Source organism: Geotrypetes seraphini, chromosome 1 (assembly GCF_902459505.1).
Source record: "Geotrypetes seraphini chromosome 1, aGeoSer1.1, whole genome shotgun sequence".
In the NCBI taxonomy this organism is placed as follows: domain Eukaryota; kingdom Metazoa; phylum Chordata; class Amphibia; order Gymnophiona; family Dermophiidae; genus Geotrypetes; species Geotrypetes seraphini.
In genome coordinates, this window is record NC_047084.1 from 155891129 (window position 1) to 155905951 (window position 14823).

The 14823-nt window shown below is 43.3% G+C and overlaps 1 protein-coding gene across 4 annotated transcripts in view; it reads left to right on the plus strand.

Moving 5' to 3' along the window:
* ARHGAP10 (Rho GTPase activating protein 10) overlaps positions 1–14823 on the plus strand; it is a 520437-nt gene that overhangs the window by 459945 nt on the left and 45669 nt on the right. For 3 of the 4 annotated variants that reach the window (XR_004539086.1, XM_033940409.1, XM_033940423.1), the window contains one exon: positions 7311–7454. The exons of the other annotated variant lie outside the window; for it this stretch is intronic. Coding sequence is in view for 2 of the 3 variants with exons in the window: in XM_033940409.1 (XP_033796300.1) it covers positions 7311–7454 (144 nt within the window). In the remaining variant the exon portion in view is untranslated. The remainder of the gene's footprint in view (positions 1–7310; positions 7455–14823) is intronic. 4 annotated transcript variants of the gene reach the window in all.

Below are 14823 nucleotides of genomic sequence, written 5' to 3' on the forward strand. Positions count from 1 at the left end.
ACTCCGGGAGCCCTATCAGACGGAGGTTCTTTCTGCGTGCCCTATTCTCCTGGTCCTCCACCCTCTCGAGCAGTTGGCATACTCGGGTCTCCAAGGAATCTAGCCTGCCATCCGTGACCACCGCTCTGTCTTCTTGTGCTGAAACACGTTCTTCCACCTGGTGTATTTGCGCTGCATGCCCCGCCATCACATCTTTAATCTCATCCATGGAAGCATGCAGCTTAGCCAGCTTGTCATCTAATAGTTGGGATAAGTACCACATAGATACCTGGAGCACTTCATCCGAAGTGCGTTCCACCGGCGCCTCCGTTTGAGTCCCGGCCATTTTGAAAGTCGGCACCACGTTGCTTCTTGGGGCCTTCGGGGTTCGAGTCGGCATCCCCCGCGCCGCCACCGTGAGTCACGCGTCGGGCGCTCCGTAACCAGCAGGAGCGAACCCGGAAGTGCGGGAGCCGCGAAAAACAAGAAATTGCCGCCGGCGGCAAGCATTAGGGGAGCCGGATGGTGTAGGGAGGACGGAGCTCCGCGTTCAGGCGTCCGCTCAGGTGCCGGCCATCACGTGACCCCCGCGGCAGGCAGTTTAGCATGCATTAAACCGCTAACGCAGCTTCGTAAAAGGAGCCCCTAGTGTTGTATTACTTAGGGCTCCTTTTACGAAGCCACGTTAAGGCATTAACGCACAGAATAGCGCGTGCTAAATTGCTGCACGTGGTAGCATTGAGCTGGCGTTAGTTCTAGCCACTTAGCGCGGGTTTAGCGCATGCTAAAGTGCTGCATGCGCTAAAAACACTAACACAGCTTAGTAAAAGGAGCCCTTAGACTTGTGTTATTTTATTCTAACATTGCTGTATGACTTTGTACTACTAATGGCTATTGCATTGTTGTTGTGAACCGCCATGAACTGATGGTTTGGCGGTATCTAAAATAAACTATTATTAATCCAATATTTCTTTCTTTCTGCCTCCTGCATGCTTCCTTTCCTCCAGACCCCATTCCCTTTTCCAACCAACATCTCTCTCTCTCTCTGTCCCTCCATGAGTCCAACCTTTCTCCCTCTCTCCTCCACCCCTATTGGTAATATGTCTCCCTCTCTCTCTCTCACTGTCCATTTGTCTTGAGGGATCCAGGCATCTCTCCCACCCCCTCTACTGCCACATCCAACATTTCTCCCTCTCCCATCCCCTGGATCATGTGCAACATTTTTCACCACTGCCCACCAGCCCCATGCCCATTTCGCCTTCTACCACCCCTCTCCAGCACAATGCCACATCTCTCCCTCCATCACTATGTCCAACATTCCTCCCCCTTGCATTTCCTTCAATCTGTCCCTCTGGTCTCTCTCCACCACAATATCCAACATTTCTCCCTCTCATCCTTCTGTTCCCTATGCATCTCTACTTCACTCCTCTCTCTCTCTCTGCCCAATTTTCCTTTCTTACTTTCCCCATGTGCACCATCTCTCACTCACACCCTCATGCCCATCAATTCTCCCTTTCTATTCCCTCCCTTCTGTGTCCCATATTCATGCCCCTTCCCTTCCTTTTGTGTCAAGTTTGTGGCCCCTCCCAGCCTTCCAGCTTTGTCCCAAGATTAAGTTGCACGCCGGGGATACCTGCCTCCCACTCCTCTCCGAAACCACCCCATCCACAGAAACTGCAGGCACCGCTGAGAATCCCTGCTTACACCGCCCACACTCCCCCCTCCCCCAAAGCTGGCCTGTCCACAGAAGCTGCAGGCACCGCCGGGGATCCCTGCCCACCCACCCCCTGCTAAAGCCACTGCTAGGGATCCCTCCCTCCCTGCCTTGCCTGTCTGCTGAATCACTGCGCCAACCCCCCACCCCCGAAGCCAACCATGCTACTTCGTTGGAACCGGACTCGATCCATCCTCCCCCAGCAGCAACTCCATGAAGGAATAGCATGTACAGCTATTCACCCTCTGCATGTGGCTGGCTCACAAGCCTTTCCTCTGACGTCAATTTTGACGTTGGAGAAAAGGTTCCGTGTCAGCTGCACAGCATGTGAGTTGCTGCCTGCATCCCTGCATGGAGTGCTGCTGGGGGAGGAGGGAGCCAGTCTGGCTCCAACTAAATAACAGGGTTGGCTTCGGTAGTGGGAGGCGACTCGGCAGACAGACAGGTAGGGAGGGATCCCTGGCAGTGGCTTCAGCAGGGGGCAGGCGGGCATCCCCAGCAGCGCCGGTCAGACTGCGTACCCCCAACAACCAGCCCATGTACCCCCAGGGGTACATGTACCGCATGTTGAGAAACACTGCTCTATAACAAGGTCTTGGATCCATAAATAGTGGACTTGAGTGATGATTTCCAATATTGTTAGTGAACCTATGGGCTATTTTTACTAAGCTGCGGTAGCGTTTTTAGTGCGCGCTAACCCCCGTTCTACGCAGAAAAACTAATGCCAGCTCTATGGAGGCGTTAGCGTCTAGCGCTCGCGGCATTGTAGCACGTGCTAAGCACGCACAGCTTAGTAAAAGGAACTCTTTGTGTTCAGTATTTGTTTTCTTTCACTTTCTAAAGTTTTATTGCTTGGTTTGAAAACTGCAAATGTGATAATAAAAAAAACAAAACAAAAAAAGAAACAGGGCAAATCACTGATTTTCAGCAGTACTTTTGGGATAATGCCACTTAAAATCATTACAGACTGCACTGGTAGTATCCATTGAGCATCTGGGCAATCGGGGGGGGGGGGGGGGCAGTCAGAGAATATCCAGCTATCTGGTATTGAGCGTTTCACTGCAGATCAGTTGGATATACGTTTAACCCTTTATTTGGCATCGTTGCTCAGAAGCAACATGTGTTTCAATGGCTCTTATGGGAGATCTGCACCGTTGCTCTCGTTCAACATCAAGTTACATAAAGAAGCCGTTTCACCATCTGCCAATTAAAGGGTTAAACACTGCAGCCAGCATATGAAGGAAACACAACCATGGAGTTAAAATATTGACCTGAGACAGCATTATGTGGTTTGGAGTAGTGCTGCCCAATTCAGGAAAAAAAATTTGATTCGATTTTCCAGCCCAATTGGGTGATTTATTATTTTTTTTAAATATCCTGGTGGGTTTATTTTATACACCAAATAATTCCCACTTATACTAACATGTAGATGAAAGTTCTATTCTAACAACGGGAGTCGGCCTCAGTAATGGAGCCTACGCGTAGTCGAAATCAATGACTGGGGTGTTCAGCGTAGTTATTTATGCTCCTTATTCTCCAATCATTGGCCTCACTCCCATTACCTTACTTTATTCAAAAAGATTAATTATTTCTTGTTTTAAATATAAGTTAATATTTTCGTTTTTTCTTTTTTCTAATTTTTCAACTTATTTTCATTAAAACATTCTATTTACTTCATTCATTACACTATCATTCTACTTCTTTCACTACACTATCATTCTACTCCTTTCATTACACTATTATATGTTTCTCATGAAACTGCATTCTTTCCGTTGTGTCTACTAGTAATTTTTTAAATTAGGCAACATTCATTATTCAAAAAGCCTACTTATCTTGAGTCAGCGCTTGCATTTCAAAACAGCCAACGTGGCCAGCGTTTCGTGGGCACAAACTTAAACCCACTGCATCAGGGCCAAATAATTTAGGAAACAAGTCGCTGGAAAAGACACAAAAAAAAGTTTGTTTAGTGCACAGTACTAAAGTCTTACTTACTCTTCACGATAAGCTCACTTACTTGCTGCTCAATGTTCATTTGAAAGCGGTCTCAGATCAACAAAATGGCGACAGCCTCGATTTAAAAAGCTTGGTTGTGTACTGACGTCAGTCAGAGTATCAGGTTACATTAGTGCAGGGATTCATTGATAAATAGCTTGATCTCCACTATAGACTTTAAAGCAGGAAACAGTCTAAAGCCACAGGTTGAAAAACGGCTTACATTTAGTAAAAATGTTGCCATTCTATTTGTTTATTCAGGCCATTAGGATACAATGTATTTAATCTACTAATCCATCGCTGTTCATGCTGGGCTAGCATGCGTCTAAAATTGCCTCCTCTATTATGGGTTTATTTTATAACCTCTTCACCCCCTTTGCCTTCTCACACTGTGGTGTAAACAAAATAAACAAACAAAAAAGACTTTTCCTCTCTCTGTTAAATCCTAGCTCACGTTTGCGGTCTAACACCAGCTCTGGCAGGATACACGTTTCAAATCTGACATATTATAATCACAAAACAGAAAATTCGCTTTTCTACCTTTTGTTGTCTGGTCATTATTCAAATCTTGTTGGTCCCAGGCTCTGGTTTCTGATAACTTGCTTGCCAAAGTCTCCTTCTTTCATCCTTGCTAACCATCCATCTTCTATCTCTGTCCTCCCCCCTTCCGTTTCCCTTCATTCCCCGTAGGTCTGTCATCTTTCCTTATTTTCGTCTCCATCTCCAGATCCACCTTTTCTCAATTACCCTTTCATCCAGCATCTCTCCCTCCTTCCCCACTACCCCAGGGTTCACCATCTCTTCCTTTCTCTTCCCAACTACCCTCCTATCAAGTATCTCTATCCCCCTCCACACCATCCCTTGTGCCCAACTTCTCTCCCTTTCTGTTCCTTTCCTCTCTAAATCCCATCGTCCACCATCTCTCTCCCTCTCCTCTGTTTTTAGACCCAAAGTCTTCCCCCCAAAGTCCAACATATGCATATCTCTTTGAACCTCTTTCCCTCCCTCCCGCTGTGTACTTCTACACCAGGGCCCCCCTCCCCCGAAGGCCTGTCCTCCCTGAAGGCCTGTCCCCCCCTTGAAGGCCTGCACCACCGCCCCTGAAGGCCTGTCCCTCTCGAAGACCTGCACCACCACCCCTGAAGGCATGTCCCTCTCGAAGGCCTGCACCACCACCCCTGAAGGCCTGCCTGTCCCCCCCGAAGGCCTGCACCACCACCCCTGAAGGCCTGCCTGTCCCCCCCGAAGGCCTGTACCACCACCCCTGAAGGCCTGTCTCCCCCGAAAGCCTGCACCCCCACATCCACTTACCTAATTCCAGCAGCGGAGCAGCCTGCAGAGAGGATCACCGGTATTTTAGCGATCCTTGCAGGTTGCCATAGGCCTTCAGAGCTGTCTTCCCTCTGTCGCGGTCCCACCCTTCCTGTGATGTCAGAGTCAGGATCGCGGCAGAGGAAAAAGCTCCGGTGGCTGATGGCAACCTGCAAGGATCGCTAAAGTACCAACGATCCTCTCTACAGACTGCTCCACTACTAGAATTAGGTAAATGGACACCAGCGGAAGGCAAGGGGGGAAGCCGGACACCAGCACTTCCTGACAGACCCTCCCCCCTCGCCCTCTAAAGCAGGAGCGGCAGCGGCAGGCCAGCAAAAGGCAGCGCTGCCGTTCTTGCTTTAGAGGGGGAGGGGGAGGGTCAGTCACCAAATTGGGAGTCTGGTTTTTTTTTTGTGAATCGATGTGAATCGTGAATCGGGCAGCACTAGTCTGGAGTTTAATGTTTATTTGGGTTTGCCTGCTAACTAGATTTATGCATTTCATGTTGCACAGAACGCAGTCGCCCAGATCATGTCAGGTTCGCAGGACCATGTTTCTTCCATACTTATATCATTGCATTGCCTGTCAGTATTGCAAAGGGTAACATTTTTATTTTGTTCCCTGATTTTTAAGGTGTTTTGGGATGATGGTCGAAGCTATCTTAGTCTGTTCATGCCACACAAACCTGAATGTGTCCTTTGCCTTATGGCTTCAAATCTGCTTTTCAGTAGTACTGTAGATCCAATTACCAGCTTATTTGAAGTACTGTAGTGTATCAATATAACATACAAATGGATTAGGTTTTAAGTAGCTAAATTATGTTTGTCTGTCTCTACAGTTATTGTGGCTTTATTACTACAAAGTGTGTACAATTTACTGTTCACAGCATGGAATAGTTTTGAATAGTACATATTTGTGGGTTACCAATGGTTTTAAATAAAGCGTACCTGATTGTATATATCAGAATGGCTCTTAGTTTTCCGTTTGGGTTTAGCTATCTACTCTAACAGCATTTTGTATCTTGCATATCCTTTTGATAGATGTGGGGGTTGTTGAACTTGATAGGCTTAGCGGCTTATAGTTTGAATTTGAGATTTTCATGGGTCGGCATGCCAAGTGATTTAAATTGGTAAGGTGGGCTCCTGCTTACTTAAATCACACTCAGTGGGCTGGCGGAAGATATTCAGTGGCACTTAACTAGGCAGGGCACTGACTATTGGCTTTAACTGGCCATCTTGAATCCAAGCAATGAAGGGGCATTCTGGGGACTTAGTCAAGGAGGCTGCTATTATCAAGTCGCTAGGACTCAAACACGCGTCAATGGGTGCCAGTCAAGGAGGAGCCAGCAGTTAAGTAGATAACAGCGATATTTTGTACCAGCACCCACATAGCTAAGTGGGTAGATAGGACTGCACAAAAGGCACTCCTAATGAGGCCCACTTAGCTATGTGGGTGCCAGCAGAGACAATCAGCTAGCACCCGCATAGTTTCCAGGTATCGTCATGTAGCTGTCCTTGTCCCACCCTTCTTCCTTCCAACCTGACCTGATTTCCCTCCAAGACCCCTCAATAATAAAAGCTTCCCCCACATGACAACCCACCCCCTTCTGATCCTCCTTCCTGGATCTCATCCCAGTAACACTCCTACCCCCCAAAACACACCCTCCTAGACCCCCAATAATAAAAGCTTCCCCTACATGATAACCCACCCCATTCTGATCCCCACTCCTACCCCCAAAACAAACCCTCCTAGACCCCCCAATAATAAAAGCTTCCCCCACATGACAACCCACCCCCTTCTGATCCTCCCTCCTGGATCTCGTCCCAGTAGCACTCCAACCCCACCCCCACCCCACCCCCCGAAAAATCCACACACACCTGAGCCTATGTAAACATCCCTAGTTGTCCAGTTGGTAAAGTGCACAGGAGTGAATCCCATTTGTTCCTGCCCCTGTCAACTACTGAAAAATGACAGCTGTGACTCCTTGCAGTACTCTTGCAATGCCACTGCTTGGTCACAACTGCCTGTTTTCAGCAGGTGTTACCAGGGATGAGTGGGGTTTTCTTCTGCCCATCTTACCCACTGGTTCACCAGGGAAAGTCAGGTAGGCCTCCTGGAATTTAAAAGAGGGTCTTCTGTTGTTAGGGTCAGATCCGGGAGTAGGGGTGGAATGGGAGAGTTCAGTCCTGTAGGAGGCTTCTATTTCTGTCACAAGAGCCAAGGGCTCAAACCAAGGGTTTTGTTGTTGTTGTTACTTTCACAGCAATTGCTTGCAAGTTTCTAAATCTGCCATGCAATTTTCTATCTTCAGTTCAGACCAGAGTCAATCAACCGTGGTCTCTTGGATGAATGCTACCTTGTCAACAACTCCCACCTCCACAACGCCTCCTTCACCCTCATTATCACAAGCATCTCTGCTCTTCTTACCCCCAGCAACTGAAAAAGCAACTGAAAGGTACTTGAACTACTCTTCTCATCCTCACTTTCCTTCTTGATTTCTATCTTTCCTGTGATTTACCTTCCTTTCTTCTCCTTCCTGTTCCTACCCTTTTCTTCCTCCCCTGTCCTGTCCCACACATTCCCTTTCCATCTTTTCCCCTTCCTCTTCTATCCTGTACCAGAAGAGGTTAATTTAAATTTAATTTAAATCATTTTTTAATGTTCAATTACTTGAAAAGGCTAGTAGCCTAGAATTAGAGTTTTTGCTTGCATCTGTTAAGGATGAGTTTTCTTTACATTCTCTGGGCATTCTCTTTTTATACTGACCCCCAATTTCTTGGAATAGATCCTCCTCTATTATCTCTGATATGATTGCTAATGCTTTAGTTAAATTTCATAGATTATTAGTGATAGGGGATATAAATGTGCATCCTGAAGATACCAATAATAAGGATGTCTAGGATGTCTCTGAATGTATTTCTCTTCTCCAGTCATTGGGCTTTTCATTACCATCTATCACTCCCACTCATGAAAAAAGTCACTCGTTGGATATTGTCAGCTTCCTAGACCACACTACCCAACGGACGTCTATTGATGATGTCCACTGGCAGCAAGTCCTTTGGACAGATCATTATCTTGGTGAATTTTCTTTACCTATTTTCATGTCCCATATCCCAGAGAAATCTCAGTAGAAAAAAAAATATCACTTTCAGAAAGAAAATACATCCAAAACTTTTCTGGTCTCAAGTTCTAGCCTCTCTCCATCATTCACCTAGAGAACAGTCTATTGATGACAGTTGGAATAATTGGCGATTTCTTACAGAATGCACTCATCAATCTTTGGCACTATTAATCTCCAAAACAATCTCTTATGCTCAGAATGCACTGTGGTTTTTACCCATTCATAGAGTCCTAAAGCAAAACTGTAGGAAGCTAGAAAGAAAATGGAAAAAAATCTCATTCAGACACAGATAAATTAAATTGGAGGTATGCGATTAGAAAATACAACTTAGAACTAAGGAAAGCGAGAAAAACTTACTATGGATGTAAAATAGCCAAGTCTGATAATCAGAGTAACATCCTATTCAAACTTTGGCACTCTCTGATCAGTTCAAATTCTAAATCTGATCAATTTCCATCTCCCTCAGCAGTTCTAGCTTGCTTCTGTCAAGATAAAATTTCTCTTCACAGGCAATCCTTTCCTGCAGTAGATATTGGATATTTTTCTATATACTCTAAGGATCCCGCAATGGAGATCCCAGCAGATCGTTTCTGGTGCTCTTTCAATCCAGTGTCTGAACTTCAAGTTTCTAAATTGTGTGAAAAGATGTGTAAATGCTCTCTGGACCCTTTTCCGTCATATCTATTTGCTAGTATTCCCTCACAAGCAATAATTTGGTTGACCACTCTTTTGAACTACTCACTGGAAAACAGATACTTTTCGCATTCCATGGGGCAAATAACTCTCACCCCTCTTCTAAAAAAGTAGATCTAGATCCTACCATTTCCTCTCATTATCGACCAATTGTCAACATACCTTTGTTGACAAAAATGATAGAATCAAACGTCGCTAGTCAACTTACTAACTATCGTGAGAAATTTTCAATACTTCAACCATTTCAACATGGATTTTGTTCAAATTTCACCACCGAAACCTTGCTGATCTCCCTACTTTCAAAAAGTCAACAATTATGATTACAAAACAAATATGCTATTTTGCTTCAGTTTGATCTATCTGCGGTGTTTGACGTAGTGCATCATGACATTCTGCTTCATTTACTTTCAGACATCGGTCTTAATCAGGCTGTTCTTGACTTGTTCTCCAAATTCTTATTGTCTCGTTCCTATTCAGTTAACATTAAAGGTGACATCTCAAAATCCTGGCATCCCCCTTGCGGGATTTCTCTGAATTTTCCGCTCTCCCCAATCCTGTTCAATCTCTATATGACTACATTGAACCTTTACAAGTTATCAGTTTGGGAAACATTGTTCACCTATCCAGATCTTTATATTGATTGAGATTGATTCAGATCTTACCAACCCAGCCTTTAAAATAAATCATTGTATCTCCAAACTCTAAGCCTGGGCTATGTATGTCCAGATGAAGCTAAATGCTGCAAAAACAAAACTTTTATGGCTAAGCCCAAAATTAGACTGTTTTCCTCCAACTGTAACTTTGGATTCTGGAGTTCTCATAGACTCGTCTCTTACTTTTAAGGATCAAATAAACTCTCTTATCAAGAAGTGCTTTTTTAGCCTTCGAATGTTGAGGAAGGTCAGAAACCTTTTCCACCACCAGCACTTCTCTGTTCTGGTCCAATCTATCATATTATCCCGGCTAGATTACTGTAATACTATCTATCTCGCCCAATGCAAACAACTGGGTAAATAATATACAAAAAATATTTGTTCCAAAAGTTAAATATCAACAAAAAGGAACAAAAAAAGACTTTTAATACCTTTTAAACCAAGATGGTGCTCAGAATCCAAGAATGGAATGGAAATTCTCAAAACGGGGGACAAGCCCCTATAGAGTCTTTCACTGAATCTATCATTGCACCAACTTTTGTGGTAGAAAGGTGATTAAAAATACTTCATAGTGAATGTAGTGATATGCAATACAAAAGTTAAATGTCCATCTGATGTTTCTTTGAATTAGGAAGGATTTATAATTGAAGTTCACACACAGCACAGCGGGTTCTCTGAGGAAGCCATCGGGCGAAACGCATCAGAACCTTGCCGGATCATCGCTACATGGACATTTAAGTTAAGTTTTTGGTTTCACTATTTTTGGAGTTTCAAGTTGTTTAGACATTTAACTTTTGTATTGCATATCACTACATTCACTATGAAGTATTTTTAATCACCTTTCTACCACAAAAGTTGGTGCAATGATAGATTCAGTGAAAGACTCTATAGGGGCTTGTCCCCCGTTTTGAGAATTTCCATTCCATTCTTGGATTCTGAGCACCATCTTGGTTTAAAAGGTATTAAAATTCTTTTTTTGTTCCTTTTTGTTTTTTGTTGATACTATCTATCTCGCCATAACAAAGACCTGCCTTCAAAGACTCCAACTGATACAAAATACTGAAATTAATTTTTGGAAAAAGTAAATTTCACTGTGTGTCTCCTTTGCTTTTAAACCTTCACTGGCTTCCGATCTATCTCAGGATTCACTTTAAATGTGCATGTATTACTTTTTAAATTTTTAAATGATATCTTTATCCCTCTTGTCCCTTTATTATGGAATGCTTATAGATTCTTCTATGCAAGAGGCACCCAACAATTCAAACTCTCCCTTCCTTCAGTGAAAGGAATCAGAGGAGAATTTCAGTCAATCCTTGGTTTTTGAATTTTCTCAACTATGGAACGAACTTCCTCTTATTTTAAGGCAGGGGTGTCCAATGTCGGTCCTCGAGGGCCGCAGTCCAGTCGGGTTTTCAGGATTTCCCCAATGAATATGCATGAGATCTATTTGCATGCACTGCTTTCAATGCATATTCATTGGGGAAATCCTGAAAACCCGACTGGATTGCGGCCCTCAAGGACCGACATTGGACAACCCCTGTTTTAAGGGGTCTTGGTCCTTTTCAACTTTTTCGTAAATCTTTAAAAACTATTTTATTTGCCAAACACTTTGGAAACTAGTCATATTAATATTTTCTGATTGTTACTTTTTAAAGTATTTTTTTAGTTACTGTTAACCGAGTCGAGCTCCTTTCTGGCTGAAGACCCAGTATATAAAGCCAAGTTTTAGTTTATCTTTATCTTTTATTGGAAACAGTTTATTTAATTACTTTGCAGCTACTTTGCAGTGAATGTTGGAAGTTTGCTAAGTGTACACTGAAAGAAAATATCTCAGCTGTTGTTGCAATGGTGTTGCTGACCTGAGACATGAGTGTCCACTTCAAAGAAGTTGAAGATCATTTTCCAGCCTGTTAAAGTGTATTGTTTTTCATATTAGTTGAAGGCTGAGCTGTATTGAATTCTGCAGTATGAGCGTATTGAGGTTCTAACCCCAGAAATGTCTGTGCTGTGAAAAAAATAATAAACTATGATGCTCATTTTCAAAGCGCATAGATTTCCTATATTCCTATGTTCAGAGCCCCCTTTGCCTGCCTTTAAGAAATTACTTAAAACCTATTCTACTACAATAAGTATGTCATTCTGGAAGAACGGGTAATATCCCAGTGCGTGTGAGCTGTGCAGAAGGAATCCATTCCAGCTTTTGAATCCCTCCTATGCAGGAGACAGGAAGCAATAGCAGAGAGAGAGCTTTTGGGCTGCCAAAGGCAGCGTGTTTACAGTAAAACCTTGGTTTGCAAGCATAATTTGTTCCGAAAACATGCTTGTAATGCAAAACACTCATATCAAAGCAAATTTCCCCATAAGAAATAATGGAAACTCCACAACCCCAAAACTTGAATACAAAATACTGTATGTATCCTTATTGCAAGACCTTGCTTGTTTAGAACAGTCACTATATTCCTGCAGTGTCAGAGAGAGAGAGAGAACCATCGGCTCAGTTGTGATAATGTGACATGTGTATACTGTATGTACTTGTATTGCAAGATCTTGCTTGTATATCAAGTTAAAATTTAATAAAATGTTTTGCTAGTCTTGCAAAACACTTGCATACCAAGTTACTTACAATCCAAGGTTTTACTGTACTTCTCTCACGCTACTGGCAGCTCGAAGAGTAAGAGCAGTGCTGCCAGTGAGCCATGCTGCCAGTGAGCAGTGCTGCCAGTGAGCAGTGCTGCCAGTGAGCCATGCACCGGATCTCAGGGGGGGGAGGGGGCTCTGGATAAGCATGTGGGCCTTGCATTGAAGACCATTGGCTTATATAGTCATAGTGACACTGAAGGAAATAAGTCATACAGCTGAATTTTGAATAAGCTGTAGTAGAGAAAGATGATTCAATGGGAGACCCCGCAAAGAGCAAGTTACAGTAGTCTAAGAGAGTGGGTGAGTGTTTTGCTAGCATGCTGAGAATACTAAATTAACACCAGCTGATAGAGGTATTACTTAAAATCAACCTTACGTGTTAGAAAGTTTGGGGGCCATATAAATAATCAGGTTAGATCCTGTTAACAGAATAATTTTATGGGGAGAGCTGTAGATGCCTGAAATATCCTCCTGAGGAAGGTGGTGTAGATGAAAATGGTGACAAATTCAAAATGACGAGAGATAAATGCAGAGAATCTCTAATTAGAAAATGAATGGTATGAAAAACACCACTTAAATGGTTGCGTATGTGTTTGATGTATCAAGTGGTACTTAGATGGCATCTCTGGATGTAAAGAACTAATGGTATTGGGCATAGAAACATGATGGCAGATAAAGGCCAAATGGCCCATTGCAATAACCTTTCCCTCTCTGAGAGATCCCATGTGCCTATCCCAGGCCCTTTTGATTTCAGACAGTCTCTGTCTCCACCACCTTTTCTGGGAGACTGTTCTGTTCCATGCATCTACCACCATTTCTGTAAAAAAGTATTTCCTTAGATTACTCAGGAGCCTATTACCTCTTAACTTCATCCTATGTCCTCTCATTACAGAGTTTCCTTTCAAATTAAAGAGACTCGACTCATGTGCATTTACATTACATAGGTATTTAAACGTTTCTATCATATATCCCCTCTCCCGCCTTTCCTCCAAAGTATACAGATTGAGATCTTTAAGTCTCTCCCCATACACCTTATGATGAAGACCAAATACCATTTTAGTAGCCTTCCTCTGGACTCCATCCTTTTTATATCTTTTTAAAGATACGGCCTCCAGAATTGTACACAATATTCTAAATGAGGTCTCACCAAAGTCTTATACAGGGGCATCAATACCTCCTTTTTCCTACTAGCCATGCAACCTAGCATCTTTCTAGCTTTCACCGTCACCTTTTCAACCTGTTTGGCCACCTTAAGATCATCACATAAGATCACACTCAAGTCCCGCTCTTCTGTCGTGCACATAAGCTCTTTACTCCCTAATCTGTACCATTCCCTCAGATTTTTGCAGCCCAAATGCATGACCTTGCATTTCTTAGCATTAAATTTTAGCTGCCAAATTTCAGACCATTCTTCAAGCTTCACCAGGTCTTTCTTCATGTTATTCACACCATCCGGCGTGTCTACTCTATTGCAGATTTTCGTATCATCCGCAAAGAGGCAAATCTTACCCGACAACCCTTCAGCAATATCATTTATAAAAATGTTAAAAAGAACAGGCCCAAGAACAGAACTTTGAGGCACACCACTGGTAACATCCCTTTCCTTAGAGCGATCTCCATTGATCGCTACCCTTTGTTGCCTTCCACTCAACCAGTTCTTGACCCAGCCTGTCACTTTGGGACCCATCCAGAGGGCACTCAGTTTATTTATTAGACGTCTGTTTGGAACACTGTCAAAGGCTTTGCTAAAATCTAAATATACCACATCTAGTGCATATCCTCTATCCAATTCTCTGGTCACCCAGTCAAAGAAATTAATCAGATTTATCTGACATGACCTACCTCTAGTGAATCCATGTTACCTCCAGTCCTGTAATCCACAGGATTCCAGATACTTGACCATTCTGTTTTAAAAGTGTTTCCATTAATTTGCTTACATTGGCCACCCTCCAGTCTTCCAGTGTTATGCTGGATTTTAAAGAAAAATTACTAACAATAGTTCTGCAAGTTCATTTTTCAATTCTATCAGTACTCTGGGATGTATACCATCTAGTCCAGGCAATTTGTTACTGTTCAGTTTGTCAAATCGACCCATGACATTTTCCAGCATTACAGAGATTTGTTTGAGTTTCTCCATTTCATCAGAATTGAATACCATATCTGGCACCAGTAACTCCCCCACATCTTCCTCGATGAAGACGGAAGCAAAAATTCATTTAATCTCTTCATTATGGCCTTGTCTTCCCTGAGAGCCCTTGTAAATTTTCTTCACACTTCTACCTCTAACCCTCTGTTGTAGTTCCTTCCTATTTCTCCTACTGTAAACCGCGTCGAGCTCTACGAACGTGGAGATGATGCGGTATACAAACCTAAGGATTAGATTAGATTAGATTATCCCTCGGTCGTACAGAAGTCCAACTTATTCTTTTCCCAGCTTCTTGCTTTTAGTATACCATATATACTTGAATATAAACCAAGATTTTTGGACCAAAGAAATAGCCCAAAAATGTGGGTCTCCACTTATATTTGGGTCATCACCCATCCATTCCCCCTCCAAGATTTGTTGCAGGCCTCCGCCGAGCCTGCAGTATGGCCTGGTGGGGGTGGGCCAAGACAGGAGGAATAGACTGTCCTGGCTGACTCGGCCAATTTTTTTTTTACCATCCTCCCTCCTCCCCCCCCCCATATACCATTTTGAATCCCTGGTGTTCCAGTGG